At 38.9% G+C, this 22,581-nt stretch overlaps 1 protein-coding gene across 3 annotated transcripts in view; it reads left to right on the top strand.

The window, feature by feature from the left end:
• ncor2 (nuclear receptor corepressor 2) overlaps positions 1-22,581 on the top strand; it is a 112,239-nt gene that overhangs the window by 62,507 nt on the left and 27,151 nt on the right. For 2 of the 3 annotated variants that reach the window (XM_088335480.1, XM_088335481.1), the window contains exons 12-20: positions 879-1,057; positions 1,905-1,959; positions 2,038-2,136; positions 3,372-3,523; positions 9,537-9,700; positions 12,233-12,295; positions 16,909-17,051; positions 17,175-17,313; positions 20,353-20,785. In XM_088335480.1, coding sequence (XP_088191606.1) covers positions 879-1,057; positions 1,905-1,959; positions 2,038-2,136; positions 3,372-3,523; positions 9,537-9,700; positions 12,233-12,295; positions 16,909-17,051; positions 17,175-17,313; positions 20,353-20,785 — 1,427 coding nt within the window. The remainder of the gene's footprint in view (positions 1-878; positions 1,058-1,904; positions 1,960-2,037; positions 2,137-3,371; positions 3,524-9,536; positions 9,701-12,232; positions 12,296-16,908; positions 17,052-17,174; positions 17,314-20,352; positions 20,786-22,581) is intronic. The other variant, XM_088335482.1, reaches the window with a different exon arrangement.

The following is a 22,581-nucleotide window of genomic DNA, read 5'->3' on the forward strand; positions in this document are numbered from 1 at the left end:
AATTTTTATAACCAAATAGTTTGTGGTGTTTGTCAGTAGAGGGCGCTTGGGTTCTATTCCCTTGCTCATTAAATGAAACATTCTATTGATCACACTTCTATATGAGCAGAGGTTATCATAGACAGTTACCGCAGTGTAACATTGTTTTGTTTATCTCGCTTATCATCGTTTATGGATAAACACAGAAGACTTGTGAAAAGTGGTACATGTGCAGCGGAAGATCACGCGACGCATACATGTTGTTCATTTCACAGTACAGAATTCCCAAATAACATTTACACTATATTATTTTTAAACCCATCATCATTACCTCCAGCCATTTAGAGTAATGACTGTGTAAAAATTATAATATGGTGTTTGCTTTTGGATTTATAACTGGCATTTACTTTTACTCCCACACATCAAACAGTCAGAGATCAATGTGTGTGGAGTTCAGATTTGTGGAATGTTTTTCCAACAAGAGGTTGCAGGTTCTATTACTGACTCCTCCGAGTTATATGTCGAAGTGTCCTTGGGCAAGACACTGAATCTCGAATGCCCCCGATAGCAGGTAGTTGCCTTGCATGGCTGACGCTTCTATCGGTTAGTTAGTGAGTAAAAGGGAAAATGAAGCACATTGTAAAGCGCTTTGCGAGGTCTTCATTGACTTGAAAAACGCTATATAATTGCAGAACATTTACATTTGAGGAAGCTAAACTTCCTCTCTTGCCACCTGACCTCTGTAATGTTTTAAAAGAGCTGTTGTTACTTCTGGTTAGTGACAATTCCAAGCAAAGTCTTGGCTACCTTCCCTTTTGAAAATGATTTGTATCTTTCCTGGATGTTGATTTGAGTTTTGTGTGTGAATATGTCTTTTGTATGGCCTGTGTAAACATTAGAATACAGAGAAGCAAATGAGACAGCTGGCAGTAATCCCCCCAATGCTGTTTGATGCTGAGCAGCAACGCATCAAGTTCATCAACATGAATGGACTGATGGATGACCCAATGAAGGTGTACAAGGACCGGCAGGTCATGAACATGTGGAGCGAGCAGGAGAAGGACACTTTTAGAGAAAAGTAAGGTCAATTCTTCAGTAACGTAAGGAGTGCATTAATTAGCACATTTATGTGATTTGTTGACAGTATTGAATTGCTTCCTTCACACTTTTATAGACGGCAGTTGAGGTTATGATGCAAATGACCTCCCATCACATCAGGGGCAATCGGGGTTCAAGTTTAGCATCTGTCAACATGCATGACAGTGTCCTTGAGGGCATATTTATCATATCAATAGTTTTAGATTCGTGCTACCTTAAATCCTGATTCTACTGATTCGTTTATTATGTGCATGTATTTAGGTGGCTAGGAAAAGGGAAAGGAAGTGAACGTTCCCATTTTGTGTGATGCAGTTTAAAGCACAAATTTTGATAAACATCAACTCAAAGGAAAGAAAATACAGAATGTTGATTTTTGTTTTTAATCTTTTCTTACATAAAATTTAAAAAGGTATGTTTCACAAGCATTTCAATATGCCAACATATAGCTTGTAGTTAACATTAGAAGTTCTTACCATCATTATTATTTCTTATTATTATGACTACTTTTATTGTTCTTATCGGGGTGGGACTGTGATGATCCTTAAAATTAAAGTTTGTGAGATTTATCCTGAGCAATGGCAGCTAATTTTAAGTGTTTCGTCTTGTGAAACCTAGCTCTACTGCGACAGGCAAGCAAAATGAGAGAGAAAAACAGTGTAAATATGAATCATTGTAAACTTTGATCACTCAGGGTCTATATAAAAAGTATATTTAAATTACCATGGACATAATAAAATAATTTAGTCTAAACCTCTGAGTCCTGAGCAAATCATGCAAGAGATTATAAAAATATTTTCAATTTTCATTTGATGTTTTTGCTTCCACAGATTTATCCAGCATCCTAAAAACTTTGGTCTGATTGCATCTTTTCTTGAAAGAAAGGTAAGTTATTATTTTTGGCGTAATCTTGTTAATCCTGTCACTCCAGGAAATAACTTTTGCCAAATTATCATCTTACAGACTGTGGCAGAATGTGTGCTCTTTTATTATTTGACCAAAAAGAATGAGAACTATAAGAACATTGTGCGGAGAAACTACAGGCGGCGTGGAAGAAGCCAGGTATTGTCAGCCTTTCACGTTAGAATTTATAGGTGGCATATTTTATTTATCAATATATCACCTCACATTTGTTATCTGGATCACAGCATTACTTTTAGCTGATGACATATTTTAATGTTGTCATCATCCACTGGAAAAAATACCAAATTGCTTGGTGGCTTTTTAGAACACCTATTTCTCTCTATTGGAAATCTACGATGAATCTTTGGCATCAATGTTGTATACAAACAGTTTAGGCTTTAAACAACACTCACACACTTTCACTGCGGGGATGAATAAAGTGTCTGTCTGTCTGTCTGTCTGTCCGTCCGTCCGTCCGTCCGTCCGTCCGTCCGTCCGTCCGTCCGTCCGTCCTTGTAGATAAAATACATCCAGACAAAACGAAAGTAAATAATTTCAAATATGGTTTATCTTTGCTTTTTATTAAGGATAGTCATGGCGTTATTTGTTGTCTGTCCCTCTTAACATGGATAAATCATTGTTCAATCATATTTTTAAACCTGCTTCATACTTAGTGGTTGTGAACGGCACCATATTTAGAATCTTATCATAAAACTTAGTTATAGCTTTTGACTAAAGTAGCAATGTCCGACACATTACAAGTAGGAGTGTGTCATGAGTGGAAGAATTTTAGTCAGCCTGGACTTCTGTACTTATCTAAACTCTCACCCCAAAGACCAGACAGGCAATGCGCCTGTGAGGAAGTGGGACTGTTTGCTTAAAACCAATCGTACAGCAGTACAGTCATTCTGTGGTTACTGAACTTTCATATCCTGCTTTGTTTTGACTTGGCAGGCAGTCTCAGTTTTATGAAATTCTGTGAATTTAGATTACTTTCTGTTTAATATAAACAAAATTCTGCAGCGATATCAAATTGATCTGTTTGCTGTATTGATGTGTGAAACAGTTTTTATTTGTTGATGTGTTATACTTGTTATACTTGCAGATTTTCTTGTACAAGGTCAGTTTAAGAGTATGTCAACACAAAATAGCCACAACAGGGAACAGCTCTTAGCTGAAATGATTGTGCAATATATAAACATTTGCGATGAATGATTGATTTGTTTTTGTTTTTTTCAAAAAACTCAAAAGGCTTTTGGTGGTTGTCATTTCACAAATTACAAACGTTTCCAAGAAGCTTATATATAGAGCTCTGAATGAGATTCCCCAGTCGTAGGTCATCCGGGATTTTGTTTAAACACATTGTCTTTATTTTCCTGTCTCGTAAAATGTAGCATGGACAGCAGCAGCAGCAACAACAACAACAGCAACAGCATCAACAAGTCAATCGAAACAGCCAGGAAGACAAGGAAAAGGAGGAGAAAGAGAAAGAAGGAGACAGGGAGGAGGAAAAAACAGAGGCAGAAGACAAAGAGGATGGCATGAAGTAAGCCTGAACTTTAATTTCAACCATGTCAGCAATCAGATTAAAATATTGTATCTTTTTCACAGTATATTGAAATCATGCAATCATGCAACCAATCAAGTTCACTACCTAATCTTTTGTCATCAGACAATAAAGAATGAAATTATGCAAGCATTGGCATAATCTTTGATTGTCGTGATGGTACTTTTGTTCTTTAATATTTTAGAATCAGTGTTTGACTTTTGGATATTCCTACTCCAACTGTTTGGAAGTCAGTCAACAACTGTTTTCTTTGAAACAACAATAGAAGTGTTCTTCTGTAATTTTCTTTTGCCGGTGATAATATAAACTGAGTATGTCTGTGTAAGTGTAGGTGGACGGCTTTGAGCAGTATCATCAAACAGTTGTGATATAAGCACAACACTTGAAATACCATTCTTTCTGCTCTCCTCAGAAATCAATTACTGAATGCACCTAGTCTATGTTGGCAGGCACTCTATTATCTGTAATAAAATTGCTCTTTGTATGCATATGTAATGTACATTTTTTAATTAAGGTGTCAAGTCTTTTAAAACACCGTCAAGGCATTTACCTCCTGTCTGCCTATGCCTAGTTGATAACAAGTGATTCCAGGCAGTTCCTTCTGGTCTGTCACTCTATGTGGCATCATTATATTAGTATGTGAAAAAAAGTTAAGAGTTAATTGTAAGGTCAAATGTTCCTGGCTAGATATGGATCGGATTCAGGATAAAATAACAGGAATGTTTGGGTTTTTTAGATTGGCATCATTATATTAGTATGTGAAAAATGAGTTAAGAGTTAATTGTAAGGTCAAATGTTCCTGGCTAGATATGGATTGGATTCGGGATAAAATAACAGGATTGTTTGGGTTCACATTGCTCTGGACCGTATTCTACAAACTTCCAGGTGTAATGTAGACTGTCTTATTTTTTTATTATTAGCCTTATTTCCATTTCGCAATCCTGATGCGCTTTGTTTCCCGTTTGTTTTGTAAGAACTGATCACTGTGAGCTGAGCAAGTGTTTATTTTCCCATCCGCTCCTTTCCACCCATCATCAAGACCTCTTTTGTCCCTATTAAACAGACACAAATGTTGCTCTTTTATATTTTGTTATGCTGAGGTATTTTTTTAATACCTGACCATGCTGTACTAGCTACAGAAGAGTTTCCCAAAATTAAGTTTTTAAGTGAGTTTAATCTTTCAAACAGTATTCATCTCATCTCATTAGCTGCACCGCTAAGTAGCCAGGTTAAGAAGCAGTTTCTAAACTGTTAATACTGAGATCTATGTGTTTTTTTTTTAATGCAGGACATAGTTTACATCTTAGCAGTAGGTTTAGTTAAGGTCAGATCACCAGCTTACTAAAACCATTCCTTGTATTCCATCTCGCGCATCTAAATAAGCATCTAACTTATCACATGTCACATGAATCTGTCACAAATAGATCATCTTTTTAATTTACGATCAATTCCTGCCTTGCTGGACACTCACAATTCAGCACCCCCGCGACTCTATCCTCAGTAGGGTCGCGGGGGTGCTGGAGCCCATCCCAGCAATCATCGGGCAGTGGGCAGGGGACACCCTGAACTGGTTGCCAGCCAATCGCAGGGCACACGGGGACAGACAACTCACACGCTCAGTCACACCTAGGGACAATTTGGACCGGCCAATTCACCTGAAATGCATGTCTTTGGAATGTGGGAGGAAAACGGAGTGCCGGAAGAAACCCACGCAAGCATGGGGAGAACATACAAACTCCGCACAGTAAGGCCGGGAGCTGGATTTGAACCCGCGCAGGAGGTTCCCACGACCTCAGAACTGTGCCGCACACGCGCTAACCACTGCGTCGCCGTGCTGCCCTTCAAACATTATTATGGATTACAAATAAATCCAAACATGTCCAATGTGATAAATGTGTTAAGGGCGAAACTCACTTCAGCACACCAACATTGGGTTTTCTGAAAATTGCTAGCTAATGAGTCTTATCATCTATGTTGAGATAGGTTGGCCTATTTTTCTTTACAGAATCCCCTTCATTCAGCTACAGTGGAGCATTAATGGCCTTTTACAGGTTATGCTACAGCGTTTCAAGAACATTAATGTTCTCTCAATAGGCAACTGCAAACTACTCTTTATTTTTTTGTTTTAAACAGGGTTCATACAGGTACTCGAAAATGCTTGGATTTCAATTATTTGTTTTCAAGGGTTGAAAAGCGAACTTGTTGCCATGTTTCTCAACAAGTCTTCTTAAAAGTGATGCCACCACTGCTCTCTGGTGTCTTGGGTTTGCCGTTGCATTTCTTCTTCCCTTTTAACATCGGCTGGAATTAGTTTGTATGGCATTGTCCTTTTATGCATCATCGCCCCTATAGGACATATGCTTGGTACACATCTGTTTACAAACAAGGCACTATGAAATGTGTATTAGTGCAAATATTAAGTATCGTTCATGCACATTTATTATAGGCCATGCAAAAAAATTAAGGTAATGATTCTCAGTGTTAAATTGTAACAGTAAGAACTTAAGCAAACAGAAAATGTAAGTTACAAATTGTCATATGCTAAATGGGATTTTTAACTGACACCTACATTTGGAGACATTTGTCTCAAAAATATTGACACGAGTATTGTTCAGGTCAACAAATATATTTATGATTTACTGAAGATCTAAAATTCTCACGTAGGATAAATATACACGCAAGATTAAACATCGCATATGTAAATTGCAAATACATTTGTGGCTCTGCAAAATACAGGATTCACACTTGGATTTCTTCTTTTAAGAGTACTGGAGAAATGGGAAAATTGTCTTTGAAATTCCTTGAAAATTACTTGAATTTGACCATTAAAAAGTAGTACAAACCTTGTTTTAATGTCTTTCAGAAGGTGGCAAAATGGTATGTTTTTGGCCATTCTTGGACTGTTGTCCTCTCTGTTTGTCCTCTTTCTACATTTGAGAAACATTGGCAAAAAGCTTTGAAAAATACATTACAATTTAAGCTAAGCATCCTGTGGTGGATTAAGATTAAGATTTTTATAGTATTTCATAATAATGGGGTACATACATTGGCACGTAGTGCTGAATTTGTAAATTTCATTTGTGATCTAAGTATCTAAGCGCCAACCGTACAGACGCTCCCCTACTTACGACCATTCGACTTACGAAACTGTGGATACTAACATTTTTTTCGGGATGTTGAAAAATACTTGGACATTGTTGTAATTTAGATTTTGTATTGTTCACCTTTTTCCGAGTACAGGACAGTACTGTAGTGCTTCTTTCCGCCGCTAGCAGCGTGTGGCACTGTGAGAGCTCATCCACCGACTTCCTCTTTCTGTCACAGTCTCAGTTTGTGTGTAAACATACTACACTCTCTCTCCAGCCTCCTAAGAACGTTGACTTTTTGAATTATTTATCATCTCGTGCATCAATTCAATAGAATAGAAGAATAGAATAGAATAGAATTTACTTGGGCAGCACGGCTGCGCAGTGGTTAGCGCTTGTGCGGCACAGTTCATGTCATGGGAACCTCCTACGTGGGTTCAAATCCAGCTCCAGACTTCCTGTGCGGAGTTTGTATGTTCTCCCCGTGCTTGCGTGGGTTTCCTCCGGGCACTCCGGTTTCCTCCCACATTCCAAAGACATGCATTTCAGGTGAATTGGCCGGTCCAAATTGTCCCTAGGTGTGAATGAGCGAGTGAGTTGTCTGTCCTGGTGTGCCCTGCGATTGGCTGGCAACCAGTTCAGGGTGTCCCCTACCCACTGCCCGGAGATGGCTGGGATGGGCTCCAGCACCCCCGCGACCCTACTGAGGATAAGCGGTACGGCTAATGAGATGAGATGAGATAAGAATTTACTTTTATTGTCATTCTTTGTAACAATGCACACAGAACGAAATGTCGATACACCTGACCCGTAGCGAGCCGATGCAATATGGTTGGTGCAAAGTGTAAAGAAGAGGCGAGCTGTTTCTTTTGAAATGAAAGTGGAATAAGAAAGCTTGATGCGGTTGAAAAATGGTTGGATCGCTTTTTTTTGGCCACTTTCTACCACAAAAGAGGAAGTCGCCTAACTCTTGAAGCTCATCTTCCAAAAGTAAGTTAAACTTAAATTCTTGACTTAAATCTTTATAGAGCATATTATTATATGAAATTTTTATATTTTAGTACAAAACAATACAGGTTACTTATATAAGCCTTAAACATACTTGTATAAACCTTAAACATACATTCCATACAAAATATAGCACTGAAGCAACTTACAAAAAATGTCGTAAGTCGGGCAGCGTCTGTATACCAAACATTGTGAATGATCCAGCAATTGATCCATCCGTGGCCTAACCAGATGTCCTTTACAGAAGTTGCATGCAACCTTTTCTGTACCATGGACCGATTTATTGTCTGACAATATTTTTCCCCGCCTGGCCCAAGGCGATATTAAACATGTTTGTACTTTTTCTAAAATATTATTCCAATAATAATAACAACATTTCTAACATTTATGATAATAACACCATGAACAAAAGTAATAATAATAATGATTATTATATTGAGCGTAAATCCATTGTGCAGTCATGCGGAACATTTAAATGTCCTCATAACGTCACACCAAAATCACATTCATTCATTTTCCAAACCACTTATCCTAAAGATGGTCACGGGGTACTGGGTCCATCCAAGCAATGTTTTTGGAATGTGGGAGGAAACTTTACTGCCCAACGGCATGGGGGTAAACATGCAAACTTCACACAAAGAGGCCGGGAGCTGGAATTGAACCCAGGACCACTAATGTGTGAGGCTGGGCATACTGAAACAGGGTTCTCTCAGATCTTTGAAAAGTCTTAAAAGGCATTGAGTTCATTAAATAATAAGGCCTTAATTAGCATTAAAATGTCTTAAATCCAATTAATGAAAATCTTAAAAGGGTGAACACATTACTAAGATTCATATTTGTTTGTTTTAACAAGAAAAATTGTAACATTTTTCAATTGTCTTTTTTAATAATTCACCGATTTACTTTGGTGGCTACATGTTGTGACCACAATAACACAACAATAACTATCAAAATGGTGATGTGGTTTCAGTAGGGATTTCAGAGCAGACGCATGTCTTAGGGCTACCCACAATACAGGACACATAGCAACTTCGGAAAGAGACGGTTACTTTGGACCATGGAAAAGGGTTCATTTAATGAGAAGTGGCTGTCTGATGACCGTTTTTCGCAATGGCTAAAAGCTGTGCCAGGTAATGTGTACGAGGCACAAAGCATTGTGTGCAATGAATTTTTGTGTTTTTTTTTTTGACTTGTCTGTTTTTGTGGACCTGGTCTTAAATTTTATTTCAAAAGCCGTTAAAAAGTCTTCTAAGGACTTGAATTTAATGTGCCTTTAGCTGTAAGAACCCTGTAATAGCAACACTTTTTAGTGGCAAAATGTCACATCGATCCGCGTGCCAAGTAATTAAAAGTACAACTCACCAAATGAACCAACTCCGCAAAAAGCTTGATAGTGCTCTTGTAGTCCCTATGTCGTGTTCTTGACTTAAGGATCCATGCATCCTCTTACTCCATTGCAAAAAGTTTTTATAATAGCAGCAAGTTTGTTTACAATCATTCTAGATTGACATTGTTGACCATTCCCCAAGCTGATAGGCTATAAGTGAAAACATTTGGTTTGATTCATACGTCACTGTATTTTCGGTGGGCGGTAATCCTTGTTCCCAATGTGACAGTTCACTGCCCAACAGGCAGGGGGTGCCCAGCTCCACGTGCAAACCCAAGGACTCTAATTTAAATCTACCTCCTTAAAATTACGGTTCAATTTCATTCTAAAATGTAGCAGTGCCAGTAAAAAAATAGGTAAAAAATAATGAAACCCATTTTCTTTCAGTGTGGCTTTGTACCAGACTACCCATGTCCTAGTACCGGTCCGCAGCCCGGTGGTTGCCGACTACTACTCTAAAGAAAGCTATTTTTTTTCTTTTTTTAAACTTAATTCTATTTCTAAATTGCAGAGATGAAACGTCTGGCGAAGATGCAGAGGACAAAGAACCAGCTGTGGCTGCAGTCAAAGGTCGACGAACAGCCAACAGCCAGGGGCGCCGTAAGGGCCGTATAACCCGCTCGATGACCAGTGAGGTGGAGGAGACGACAACACCGCCTGTCAACAGTGAGCTTGGTCAGTCCTGTTTGTGTAGCATAGAATCACTTAAGCTCATTTTGTCGTGATGGTAGCACATAAGCAAGGTCTCTGAACTTTGAACCGGAGGGTAATGGTTTCAGTCACCCAGTGGACAAGGAGTTTGTCAAATATTACTGCATAAACACAATCGTAACCTTGATGCTGGACTGTTTAAAAAATATGTGCTATTTTTTCCATTTTGAAACCAAAATTAAAGTTGTTCATTGTGCATAAAAATGACGCTCCAGTATACGACCACTTTTATATTGTCCATCCTAGTAAATTCAAAAAAGGATACATTCATTATTTGAGCCACCGAGAACGTCAGTGGTCATATGTAGCCTATTTATGTGTTTCTGTAGGTTAACACAGAAATCATGCATAGATTGTAATGTGTATGTTCAAGTCATTCAACCACATACTAAAGTGCTCAGCAACTACTAGGCTCTGCACTGTTACCGGGACGTGAGTCATTGGTACGGAGCCGCACAAAAAAAAAAACTTTTTTTTTTGCTCATACCGTATTTTTTTGTGAATACATAAATTCCTCAGTTTTCGTGGTTAATGGGGACACCCGTGAAAAGTGAAAATCTGCAAAGTAGCGGTGCACCTTCATAAAAGCCCCCAAAGGGTCAAACCTACCTCGAGATGACATCATTACCCACTCTGATTTACAACCGTGACAAAATGACAACTAATGATCTACAATTAATAACACACAACATATAATTGCAGTTGAATGAATGTTTTTATTGTCATTATGCAAGTACAACAAAATTGGAGGGCTTCTTTCAGTGTAAGAAAGCATCTGTTTTCCTCGAATGGAATCAGATCTCGGCAAAATAAGACCGTTCCAAATGTAGTGGTTTCCCTCGAGTGGTGACTCCTAGTCATCCATTTCATGGTTAATTGACCAGGTGTTGGCAAGCTACAGTGTCTGCAGAGGTGGCTTAGCAGAATTGTTAGCCTAGCCGTAGCAGTAGGCAGGACCTGCAGCCTCGCTATTGCTTTCTTTCCCGACGCCGCCTCAGTGGATTATCGGACCCGATAACATTCCATGGAGCACCAGGTGTTGATCAGCATTTCTTTGTATTCTTCTGACTTTCCTCAGAGTCTGATTTAATTGATGAATTTTATTTCAATGTAACAAGCCGCTTAAAGCTACCTGTACCTGTCGCTGTAATTGTGCCCCGAGTTTGTTTTGATTTCGAGACGTAGACTGCGCATGCCTAACCTGGCTGTTTGATTGACAACATAAACAAGCCTATCAGAGTCGACCAAACTGACAGTCACATGAGCCTATCACGGCCGCACATACAGTCTGTCACACCCACCGACACAGAGCGCTCTGTAACAGAACACAATGCACGATACATTGATGGAAATTACAAAGACATACTCAATTCCTTTAGAAATCTGCGAAGGAGTAAACAAGCAATAACCGCAGCGCGGAGTAGTGAGGGGACTTTGTACATGCATTTCATTACACCCTATAAAAATGCACAGTTTGAGTGCGGGTTATACTGATTTTTTACGGTAGTACATCACCGTAAAAAGCAATAATAGATCAGTAGGGAAATATTGCTGACATCAATTGCTCATCATTGGATGCAATGGGAATGTAACCCAAATCACGGAGAACGCAGAATCCTTACCAATAGGACATTAGGAGTGTAGATGACATAGGAAAAGGCATTCAATTTTATCACATTAGCATTACTGCCACGTTGTACAATGTTGGAATCAAGCATAATGGGAAAGGGTCCAGCCAAAACAACATAGAAAACGTTGCCTTTCACTGGCCTACATTACAATAAACAAGCAAAGTCTGTAGCCCACTTTTTTTACATGCTCACTTAGGCTCTAATGTCTTATACCAGCAGAGTGCACTGTTGGCCCAAGAGTCCTTGTCACACTCAAGTGCCAAGTATGTTGCCCTATGGAGTTCTTGCAGATTGCATTTTCTCCACACAACATTATTTCTGTCAACATCTTAAAATACATGTGTACAATATATCTTGCATGTTGTGTTTCCTTTAATGAAGTTTAGTTATGCAGAATTCTACTGTCGGTTAAGCTGCAGGGTCCCTGACAAGAAACCCTCTTCCTTTGGCAACATGCCGAGTGCAGTACTTGGCTTGCTGCTTCGTCCTTTTCAGGTCCATATTGCGGACATAAAAGTACAACATCCAACTTCTCACTTCTCTAAATGTCGGGTATAGACAGGGTCACGCTGGCTAATAACGTGTGCAGAGAGGGAAATCCAGTTGTAGTCTCTAATCATTAACTGACTGTTCCCCTTTGATTTCCTGCTCCTTCCATCTAAAACAAACAGTCCCTAGCTGCCTAGGCAACAGTGGCTTTTTAGCAAGGAGCAAAAATTGACTGCCCACACAGTTTTTTCCCCTTTCAATTTGTCTTTCCTTCTCTTGTCAGTCACTCCCTAACTGACACTGTCACTTGCCCACTCCCCCTCCTCATTACTTGCTTTTTTGTATGTTTATGTGTTTGTGTGTGTGTCTGAAACAGCCAATCTGGAAATGAATGAGAGTTCCCGTTGGACAGAAGAAGAGATGGAAACTGCCAAAAAAGGTAATGCGCAAAAAATGTTCATCTATGAATTTAATTGCAACATTTTTTTCTTAAAGGAGATGTTCTAAAAGCACACTAGACAAACGATGAAGTAGTTTTTCCTTGTTAGGGAGGTAGAGCTGCCACGTGCTAAGTTGTGTCTGTGCGTATCATGTGGACTGTGGCTGCTGCTCCTTCTGGTCATTTCCTTTTCTCTGGGTCAAGGCAGCCTTTCTTCTTATCACGGTGGCCGTAAAGTCTGTCCCGTATCAGTTAACCTCTGCAAATTTGCAGCAGTCATTAACCTGCCTGTTTATTATCTCTGACAAAAGAGTACTTTGCAGTCCGTGGCTGATTCACAGAAGTCTGATATAGTCCTCGATGCCCTCACACGTGTACTGTGTGTGATTGTGTTTATTGCGTCAAGTATGTCAGTCATGTCAATTTATTTGCAATCATTATAATTCTGCTCTCTTAGGGATTCCCCAGAGATCTGTAGCATAAATTTCACAGGATATTATATCTCTATGTCAGTAAAATAGACATATTTAAGGGTGTTCAGTGCAAATCTTTTAATAGATTACAAGGGAGGGGGGGTAATTTATACTAGAAAAACGATGTGTAAAATTATTAACAAATTATTACATCATTCCACATGTTATTTTCACACAAAACCGCAAGAGGACTCTCTTGGCCTGTATTGATGAGTTCAACATTGCCATAATTTACATAAACAACTGAGAAACGCTGAACAAAAATGACACTGAAAATAAAATCGCATTTTGCTGATTACAAGATGCAAAAATTGAAATATGCAGTCAAAAATGGTATTCGAGCAGCAGAAAGAAAGGGCCACATTGTTAGGTATCTTTAAAAAGTTGGAAGTAAAATATTTTCTCAATTAAGTATGTGTCAACAATGCCCAACTATGTTACAACAGCCTTTACAATTGTTTTTCCCCATGTGCCTATATGCTTTCATCTTACCCTTAGCAATGCTTTTCCAGGATGCCAACACATTAGGTAGAAAGAAACTGGGGGGCCTTGGACAGTGCCTTCATGCTCATCACTGCAGTTTTTTTGTTAGAGTTGCATGAAAATGGTAAAAGAAAAAGGCCTGTTTCAAATACATTCCAAACACAAACACAAACCCCGAAAAGGGTTTATTCCTGCGCTTCTAAGATATGCACGTACTTGACAAATGAGCTGACTGAGGCTGTGATCATAATTTAAGCTCAGAAATGGCATCAGAGAGTAACACATGTCTGCATGTATTTATAAGACTTTAAGACATGCGCCTGAATAAACTAGACCCATCCTTCTTAACCACTATAGTAATCCTGTTGTTCTGTTGCTAAACATAACTTTTGCATTCACTTGGCTACATGTTGGTGATTGGCCTTAACAATGCAAATGTATTTTTGTGTATAATTTGCTTGTTAAGGTTTTTTTTTTTCAATATCTCACACTGTTTGGCCTAAACACAGGCCCATGTAGTAATCCTGGTTAATGTCTTCAGTTCCATTCTCCTGCGCCGGGATTAGTGGGGTGCTCCATCCTGCAGGATTAGCCTGGCAGTTCAGTGGATGCAGGGCTTCTGTGAAGTCCTTATGTAACCACTGAACCCCAGCGACAACAGCCACAGTTAGAGGAGGACTAGTCTCGACTTTTTTCCAGAAATTGTAAAACCTATGAACACAGGAATACAGCCTAAAAATCCTTTTTTATCAAGGGGTTGCTCCATCTTTTCTTTCGTGTTAATGAAGTGTATGTGCTTAAGAGGCTTAGTAGTCTGCAATCTATAAAACATAAAAACATATGAAACATGACATTTATTTCACAGGTCATGTGAGTTGTTCCTGCTTTCCAGGGTAGTATTTCTAAAATAACTTGCCTGCATGGCTGCCCTACGTTGTGTGGCTCAGACAAAAGTTGTTCTTTGGCTACTTTGTGAATCTACTAGCTCAGTCTTGTTGTGTGGGCCTGTGTGTTATATGACTTGTAAAGGTTGTATCGCTTGGATCTTGATTCAAGTTGTGTGTTTGCAAATGCACACATCTTGGCTAACATTTAAGTGCAGTTCTTTGTGATGCTTTGCCAGAGTGCAGGCAGACACCTAGATAAATGCTCCTGCTGCATTTGTTGGTATAACCTCCATGAAAGAACTGCAGGTGATAAATTGTACATATTCTCTTTTTAAAATTGTATCCATTTCTTTTCCCTGCCTTTGCTTGGCCTTTGGTCTATTCCCTTTTCACTTTTCGGTTTGGGAGATGGCACTAAGCCAAGTTGGCAAGAACTATGGAAGATTTGGCAAGTGTGGGGAAATCGCTCACCCACCCGCTCTCCTCCCTCCCTCCACTTGCTCTCACTCCTCAGCCTACTGTGTTTTATTATAGATTGAAGAGGTCACATTCAAGACGAAAAGCAGGTCAGTCAGGAAAAATGTGAAAGCCTTTATGCTTTCTCATGGTATCAACATCAACGTTGTTGCCCCCATCTTCTTTTTTTGCTTACCCTCCACTTCTATATCTCTCCCCCAATCTCTTGCTCACTCTCTCTCGCTCCTCTCACCATCTCACACCCCCTTCTCTCCACCCCGGTGTTTACACTTGGACTGCCCTAGTGTGTGTGCACTTAAGTGTGTCTGTGTTAAAGTATTAACTGGAGAGAGAGAGAGGGTAGCAAGAGGGCTCAAGTTAGTGTTCACTCGTGCAATTGTGTGTGTGGTGCGCACTAGTCGGCAGTGCCTGCTGGCAGGGTGAGGAAGGGGGAGGGATAGGCTGACACAGAGAGGGAGGGTAAGAAGAGAGATAGAGAAAAGATCAGATGAGGAGAGAGAAAGAGAGAGAGTGAGCGAGCGTAGAGCACAGTTTTGTAGTCCCACTTTCCTGTTGAAGTCTTCGTAGATGGCCGCCATTGACAAGAGGCACAGCACAAAAAGAGAGCCGCAATTACTGAAACACGTGGAATAGCTGTGAGACAGGGAGAGACAAGGAGCATGTGCAGTTTTGGAGCATGTCAACCTGACCTCGGCTCAAGTATCAAGCCAGCTGGAAGGAAGAGTGGAGGGATTAAGCTCTTTTCCTCCGTGCTCCGGATTGGCAGGCCAAGTGTTGACGAGCATTCTAGGTTTTGCTTCCACGGATTAGACTGTCTGATGATTGTGTGATCCAGCAGGGCCACAGGACAAGGGCTGAAGTAACAGGCATGTGACATAGTGACAACCATGTTCTAGCTACACCAGCTATTGATTGGACTACTTTGAGTTTTGCTAAAGGACTTTCAGGGTCCTGATTGGGTGTGAAGCAACCACATGCTTCAGTATTGCTGCTGCTGATTGGATGTTTGGTCCACGTGTCCCCTCTGCCTGTAGGGCTTTAAGGCAATTGCAGCTACTTGGGAATGCGCTTTGTACTCTTGCGTACAAGGATTAAACTAGGTACTGATGTTGGTCATTACTTTTGGTTTTAAGTAAGTCTCTTTTTTTGAACTGCGGATGGTGGGACCTATTTTTAAAGATTGTGTTGACTTGTCCAAGTTGCCGAGCTGGTTTTAGGAACACCCTAGTCTGTTTTTTTAACCTATTTTTCCTCATTGATTGTAGTAATACTCAACATGTTGAAAGACCGTTCTAAATTGCTCGCTGCCAATCAATGTTTTTTCTCTTAAATTTCCTAAATGATGCATGAGTTTGGCTTAGGCATTTGAGTTTTTATTCAATTAAAGTTGCCCTGTATATGTCAAAGGCGCCTAGCACTTTAAATTTTGGAAAATTGAGCCTGATATCTAAAGAATCTGTTTGTTGTCTTCCATTTTTCCCTTGACTAAGAAGATGAGAGACCACTGAACTCGTGTTCAAGGTGACACCTCACCAAATTTGCTCTATGCTTATTCTTTTAACAACCCCCACATCCCACAGAGAGAATGCCCTGCAAAGAACTGTCATACTGGCACAGGAAACATGTGGGTGGTGTAGGTTAAGCCTCTTACAGCACACACTGCTAATGTTCTGCTTTTAGCTAACCGCAGATGCTGAAGGGGAACCACCAAAGTATTTTTTTACACTACCTGCATTTTTTTCTTTTCTCGCACAAACATGCTGACCCTTTCCCACAGCAATTATTTTAGAACATGTGATATGTGAATTTTATTACCACTTTTGCTATCCTCCTTTGGTCTGGCGGGAGTTTGTCGACTCATGTGAAAGGCACAATCATGTGGTTGACTGAGTAAAGCACCAGGGTTTCTTGGAAATAGGTCACATCAAAGTTAGCCAGAATATAACACAATGTGACCTCAGCAAGGGAACGTTAGTGATGTCATCGACATATGGGAATGTTCAGCTTCCGTATTGCCACGCCCCGTGACATTTAACGGTTTTGTGTATCTATCAATAAAATGGCAGCTTGCTAATGCTCATTTTTCTTTACCACAGACTGCAAGAGCATGTACGTTATTACTATTATCTTGTTATAATGTTTAAAATCTTTGTTCTTTCAAAGCGTTAATCATTCATACGATAAAAATTTTTTTACAAGGCCACTCTAACAGTTTTATTGGTTGCCTTTGTTAGGAGAGGGGTTTAACAAGTATTTTTCCTTTAATTTAAATCTTACTTGGTCATTGTTGCAGGTCTTCTTCAGTATGGTAGAAACTGGTCATCCATTGCCAAGATGGTGGGATCAAAAACGGTGTCACAGTGTAAGAATTTTTATTTCAACTACAAGAAGAGGCAAAAATTGGATGAAATTTTGCAGCAACATAAAATGAAATCGGTAAGCCCATCCCATAAAATACCTGTAGTTTTAATGTTTTTTATTTTTATTTTTACAACGATCACAAAGTTGGGTCCTGTTTGTTCTTCATTAAATGATGGCGTGTGTCTGATTCTTACCTAGGATAAAGAACGAAAGGCTCGCCGCAAGGGGAAAACCCTTCCAAATGAAGAGGCCACAGCACAGTTCACGGCTGAGGAAGAAGAGCTGGAAGGCTCAGGGGCTAGCGGGAATGAAGAGGAAGCACCTGAAGATGGAGAAGGTACAACACCTATAAAATGTGTGTTTTGCCTTTTTAAATGAATGTCAAAAGAATTACCCAAATGTGTCCATTTTAACATCACAACTCCAAATTCTACCATTAAAAAAAACAAAAGCTGATCGTGCATCCTTATCTTGTGTGAACTCGACTGGGTTCCAGCGTTTCAAAGATGCATTAGTTCACATCCGAATGCTCATCGCGGCATCAGAACAGCACTCCTTAATGCACTAAAATATTCATGTAGATTTTTACATCATGTGACTTTAAATATAAGAAACTTGTGCTACAACTAAAACTAGGCTAGAACATAATTATAACATCAAGTAAAACAATAGACCTTTATTTAAATTTTGTATGAATATGAAAAACAGTGTGATTTGCATGTATTTATATTTATTTGTATTTTGCCCACTGTGAAGAAAAATCAGTCATACCTAAATCCAGTCAAGCTTTTGTGGCGATACTTAAAATGGTTAGGATGTTCCCTTTCTAAAGCTGATTGCGACATACTCCGGTGACTAACTACGGTAACAGAAGCGGAGTGAGATCCAACTAAGTAATAGTTTGGGAGCTGATTAACAATGCAAGTTACATTCTTCCCCCTTTTTTTCTTGCCAAACATTTTACTGTGCTCCTTTTCCCAATCTACTTAACACTATTATTCCACTTTGACTTGTCCAATTATAAGCTCTCGATAGAAACCAAACCAAAACAAATTTGAAAAAAATCACTTTTTATTTAGGTTACAACGTGCAATATTTTATGGAAACAAAACATGCTACTTTTTGCTCTTTACCAGGCCAACAATGCTGACTTACCATATTTTCCAGACTGTAAATCGCAAAATTTTTAATAGATTAACCGGGGTGTCATCTATACTAAAAACTGATGTGTGAAATTATTAACAAATCATTACATCATTCCACATGTTATTTTCACACTAAACCGCAAGAGGACTCTCCTGTATTGATGATTTCAACATTGCCGTAATTTATATAAATAACTGGGAATAGCTGAACAAAAATGTCACTGGAAATAACATTGCATTTTGCTGATTACAAACTGCAAAAAGTTAAATATGCAGCCGAAAATGGTAGTCGAGCAGCAGAAAGAAAGTTTGGAGTTAGCAAATAAGAGACTGGTGAATAGCGGAGGTGACGATGAGTCTGACGTCACCAATATAAAGAGGAAGCTGAGTTGGTGCAGTTGTTTAAAATCGACTCAGAGATGAAGATTTCATTCGATTTAGTGATTTTAGGTGAAACTGATAGTTTAGTAAGCATGTTATTCTTGCTAGAGTTATTTGAATAACTCTCAATATGTTACATCGCTACAGACATTACCAGGCATGTCAGTCTTATAATATTACTCTACCGAACATTTATACAGACTGTTATCTATTTTACATAAATTTCAAATTGCCTTTTAAGATGGCACATATGTCTTTTTGTTGGATTTAATCAAATAAATATCCCCAAAAGTGCAATTTATACTCCTGATGCGACTTATATATGTTTTTCCATTCTTGATTATGCTTTTTTTTTTTGCTGGAGTGATTATAATCAGGAACGATTTATAGTCTGTAAAACATGTTAACTTTCCAACAAGACATCAGATTGTTCTCTCAGTTTCCAATTTGTTTTGATTCAACATTAGGACAATTAGTTGCTTTTGCCTCATGTTGTAGTGTTTTCATTACATTTTGTGAGACCCCAGTGGGTGAACATTCTAGGAAAGTTCGGGGACATGCTCCTTCTTAATAAAATGTGGTACATTTTAAATAACTTGATCTGATGCATTTTTATAGCAAAATTGCCTTGTAAACCACTGACCCTTTAATACATAAATTTTGAAGGGCAATGACACAGCAATCAAGTCCCACCCACAAAGCATGGTAGACGAGACAGGAGATTTAATGCAAAAAAATCTGCCCGTAATGTAATTACACTAAAAATAAATAGTGTTGTTCTGATGCCGATGCTGACTTCTTAAAGCTATTTTATCGGCAAGTAAAAAAACAAAATTATCGATATGAGTTTGAAATTTACCTACATTTAATATTTTTAATATCATTGATTTGATAAAACACACTATTAAATATAAGCACCACTGCTTTTGTGATTGCTGCTATGACAGGCTGCCAGTTCTTCTTTAAAGGTTTCAAAGAGGTTATTTATTTATTTTTTTTTAACTTTTTATTTCTCACACACAATTAGACAGAGGGTTGGGTCACCCATCATACAGCAACACGAACAAAAAAATATATACAATTGACATTTCCATAAATAACAGAAGAAACAACAACAAAAAATGTTAATAAAATAAATAAAATAAAAGGTGAGGTGTTTAGACATCAAGTAAAAATTGTGTGATAAGCTTCCATCTTTTCTTGAATTGATGTAGTTTCAGTTGAAGTCTTGCACAGAGACGAGAGGTTATTTTAACGCGCAATTTATGAGCTACGGTTAAGGTTTGTGTCCACCAAAGCGTTTTCCTACTCTGAGCGAATTTTCCAATTGTTTGTGTTGCCAGTGCTTTGTTTTTACATTCTGTTTAAAACGCCTACAGTGTCAACATGGCACTGGGCAGGTTTTCTGAGTGGCGCTAGACCTTTTTTCTAGTTGCCACGAGTTGAAGAATCTTCAACTTAGGGAAATTGTGTCGCTCGTCAATGTCACATTTTACTCAGCCATCTAATCACAATGGCGGGGAGGGACAAACACAGAGTGCATGCTTTAGCACAGGGGGAGGTGCTGACCAAGATTTTTTTCTGACTGACAGAATTAAGTAGCACAAATATACACCATAGCGTCTGCAATTTTTATAATGTGAAATCTGAAAGATATTTTGGTTAAATTCAATCAAAATTATTATTATTAATTTGACAATAAAGGTTTATGAGACTATTGCAGAACCAATTAAATATTGGAGGCCTGCCAGAATCTTCCCAAGTATGGGAACACTGTGTTGTTCACATAGTGGTATCATAATAATTTAGGTTATAGTCTCATTATAAATTATTTGTTTTGCTTCTAAAAGGTGGTGCCAACAACAGCTCAGACACAGAAAGTTTGCCATCACCACATTCTGCTGACGACACCAAGGCCAAGGAAGAGGGCTCTAATAAGTCAAAGACTGGCTCTAATACTGTGGATAAAGAAGTAGCTGGATCAGACACAGAGCAGGCTGGAGATGGGAAACCTCTTGGAAAAGAAGAGCCTGAGGTTTCCGTCAAGCAGGAGATTAAGACGGAAACTGGGGAAACGAACAAAGATCCTACCTCACCATTACCAAGCAGTGACGCCATCGACAAGAAGGGTTCCTCGGCAGGAGAGGCAGATGATGTCAAGAACTGTCCTAAGAGCACAAAGAAGGACCATGGGGCCAAAGTGGGCTCCCAAAGGGACAGCGATTCCAGCGCCACTTGTAGTGCTGATGAAGTGGAAGAAACAGACAACGCAGAAAAGAACAGGTGAAAACAAACAACCGATTTTTATAATTAACATATTTGAAATGCAGTTGTTATACTGCAAAAAACACACTATGCAGTTGTTATACTGCATTTCAAAGTCTTGAGAGGTTGGATGCACCCTGCATTACGTGTCTTCCCCTACTTAAGATAATTCTGACACGCATGATGTCCAGGTGTCATTAGTTTTGAGACAACCAATAGATTATTGAGTTTTGGCCTATTAGTAAAATGCCTTTGCCAACACAGTGACAATAGCCGAGTCACAGCAGAATGGTAAAAGAATACCTCAAACTGTAATTATATTTAAAACAGAATAGGATAATTATTGATGAGTGAACTTTATTAAAATAGTACATCCCACGCAATAAACTTCACCAGCCGTCACTGCTTTTGTACTTGCATTCTCTTTTTTTCTGCTAGAGAAATGGTTTCGGTGGCACTTAAGAATTATAATGTGCATGTTTAAGTGTATGCTGTATGTGTCTCTGTGAATGAGGCCACAAGAAATGGGTGTCAAAGTGCGTGGGAGGAACGATTAGTCTTGTTTGTGCTGTGTTTGTTCTTTTTTTCCATGAGTGCCGAATGAACACACTGGCAGAGCTGAGAAAAATGCTGCCCTCTGCCAAAGCAAACAAAGAGGCGTGTGTATGTGTGTGTATGCGCACAAGTGCGTGTGTGTATGATTTCATTTGTTCCATTGTGTCTTTTTACCACTTTATATTGAGTATATCACTGGCTTTGGGCTAAAAACATTTAATCTCCAACATAGACACTTCTAAGGGGAATTCAAAAACGGCTTGATAAATCAACCATTGGTATTGCATATTCAAAATAAAACCTCTTAAAATAGACTTTTAGATTTGGTGATTTGAGTTTATTAAACAAAAAAATAAACAACAGGAAGTTTTGGCCAGAGGCCAGTGACCCATAAAATATAGTACTGCAATTAATACACACCTGTACCTCTTTACAAGAGCACTTCTAAATACGAGAATTTTGACATACAAGTTTTTTTAACAGAAATCTTGTTCACTTTACTTAGAATATCAAGTTTATGAGCAGTCCTAGAGCCTGCCGCCAGAGACCGCTCGAAATCGCTTACCGTTCATGACTGCTTACCGCCAGCATCAGCCTGTCTAGTTTGCATATGCACACTGCTACAGGCAACTAAATGAGTACATTATAAAATGTGCTGTCAATATATTTAGTGTGTACGTTTGTTTAAGGTTTCAGTAACTTTAATTTTAAGTGTTAACATAGTGCTTACGAGTCAACAGTCTCTCGATCTCATACCTGTCAACCTCCGCCAATTGCTCCCCATATCAATGATTTTAAATCCTCCTTACTAAGTGATAATGAACCTTACAAATGTAGAATACCACAATAATATTAGCTATCTACGATGACATTGTCCTCTGCCATCAGTGTCCGAGAAAATCTCTGTTAGAGGCAGATGGGCAAGAAGAGATCGGCTTATTAAACGTAACAGTGTATCCATTATTTTTCCCTGTTCAAATAACTGTTATGCCGTTATTGTTTGAATTCATTAAAAAAAAACGTATAAAATGCAAAGAACACATATAAGATTACAGGTATGCATACTCCGTTACTCTTCCTTGCCAGCTTTGATGCTTGGGAACAGGCCAATAGTTTTGTAACTTTTTCTTTTTGGGAAAATGTGCTCGTTACCCAAGCAATTTGAGCTACGAGCACAGTCCTGGAACAAAATTAAGCTCGTATGAAACGGTACTACCATATTAATTTCTATGATGATTGATACTGGTTGTTATTTTTAA

This window comes from Urocampus carinirostris, chromosome 5, assembly GCF_059441175.1.
Source record: "Urocampus carinirostris isolate Australia breed hairy pipefish chromosome 5, RoL_Ucar_1.0, whole genome shotgun sequence".
Taxonomy (NCBI): domain Eukaryota; kingdom Metazoa; phylum Chordata; class Actinopteri; order Syngnathiformes; family Syngnathidae; genus Urocampus; species Urocampus carinirostris.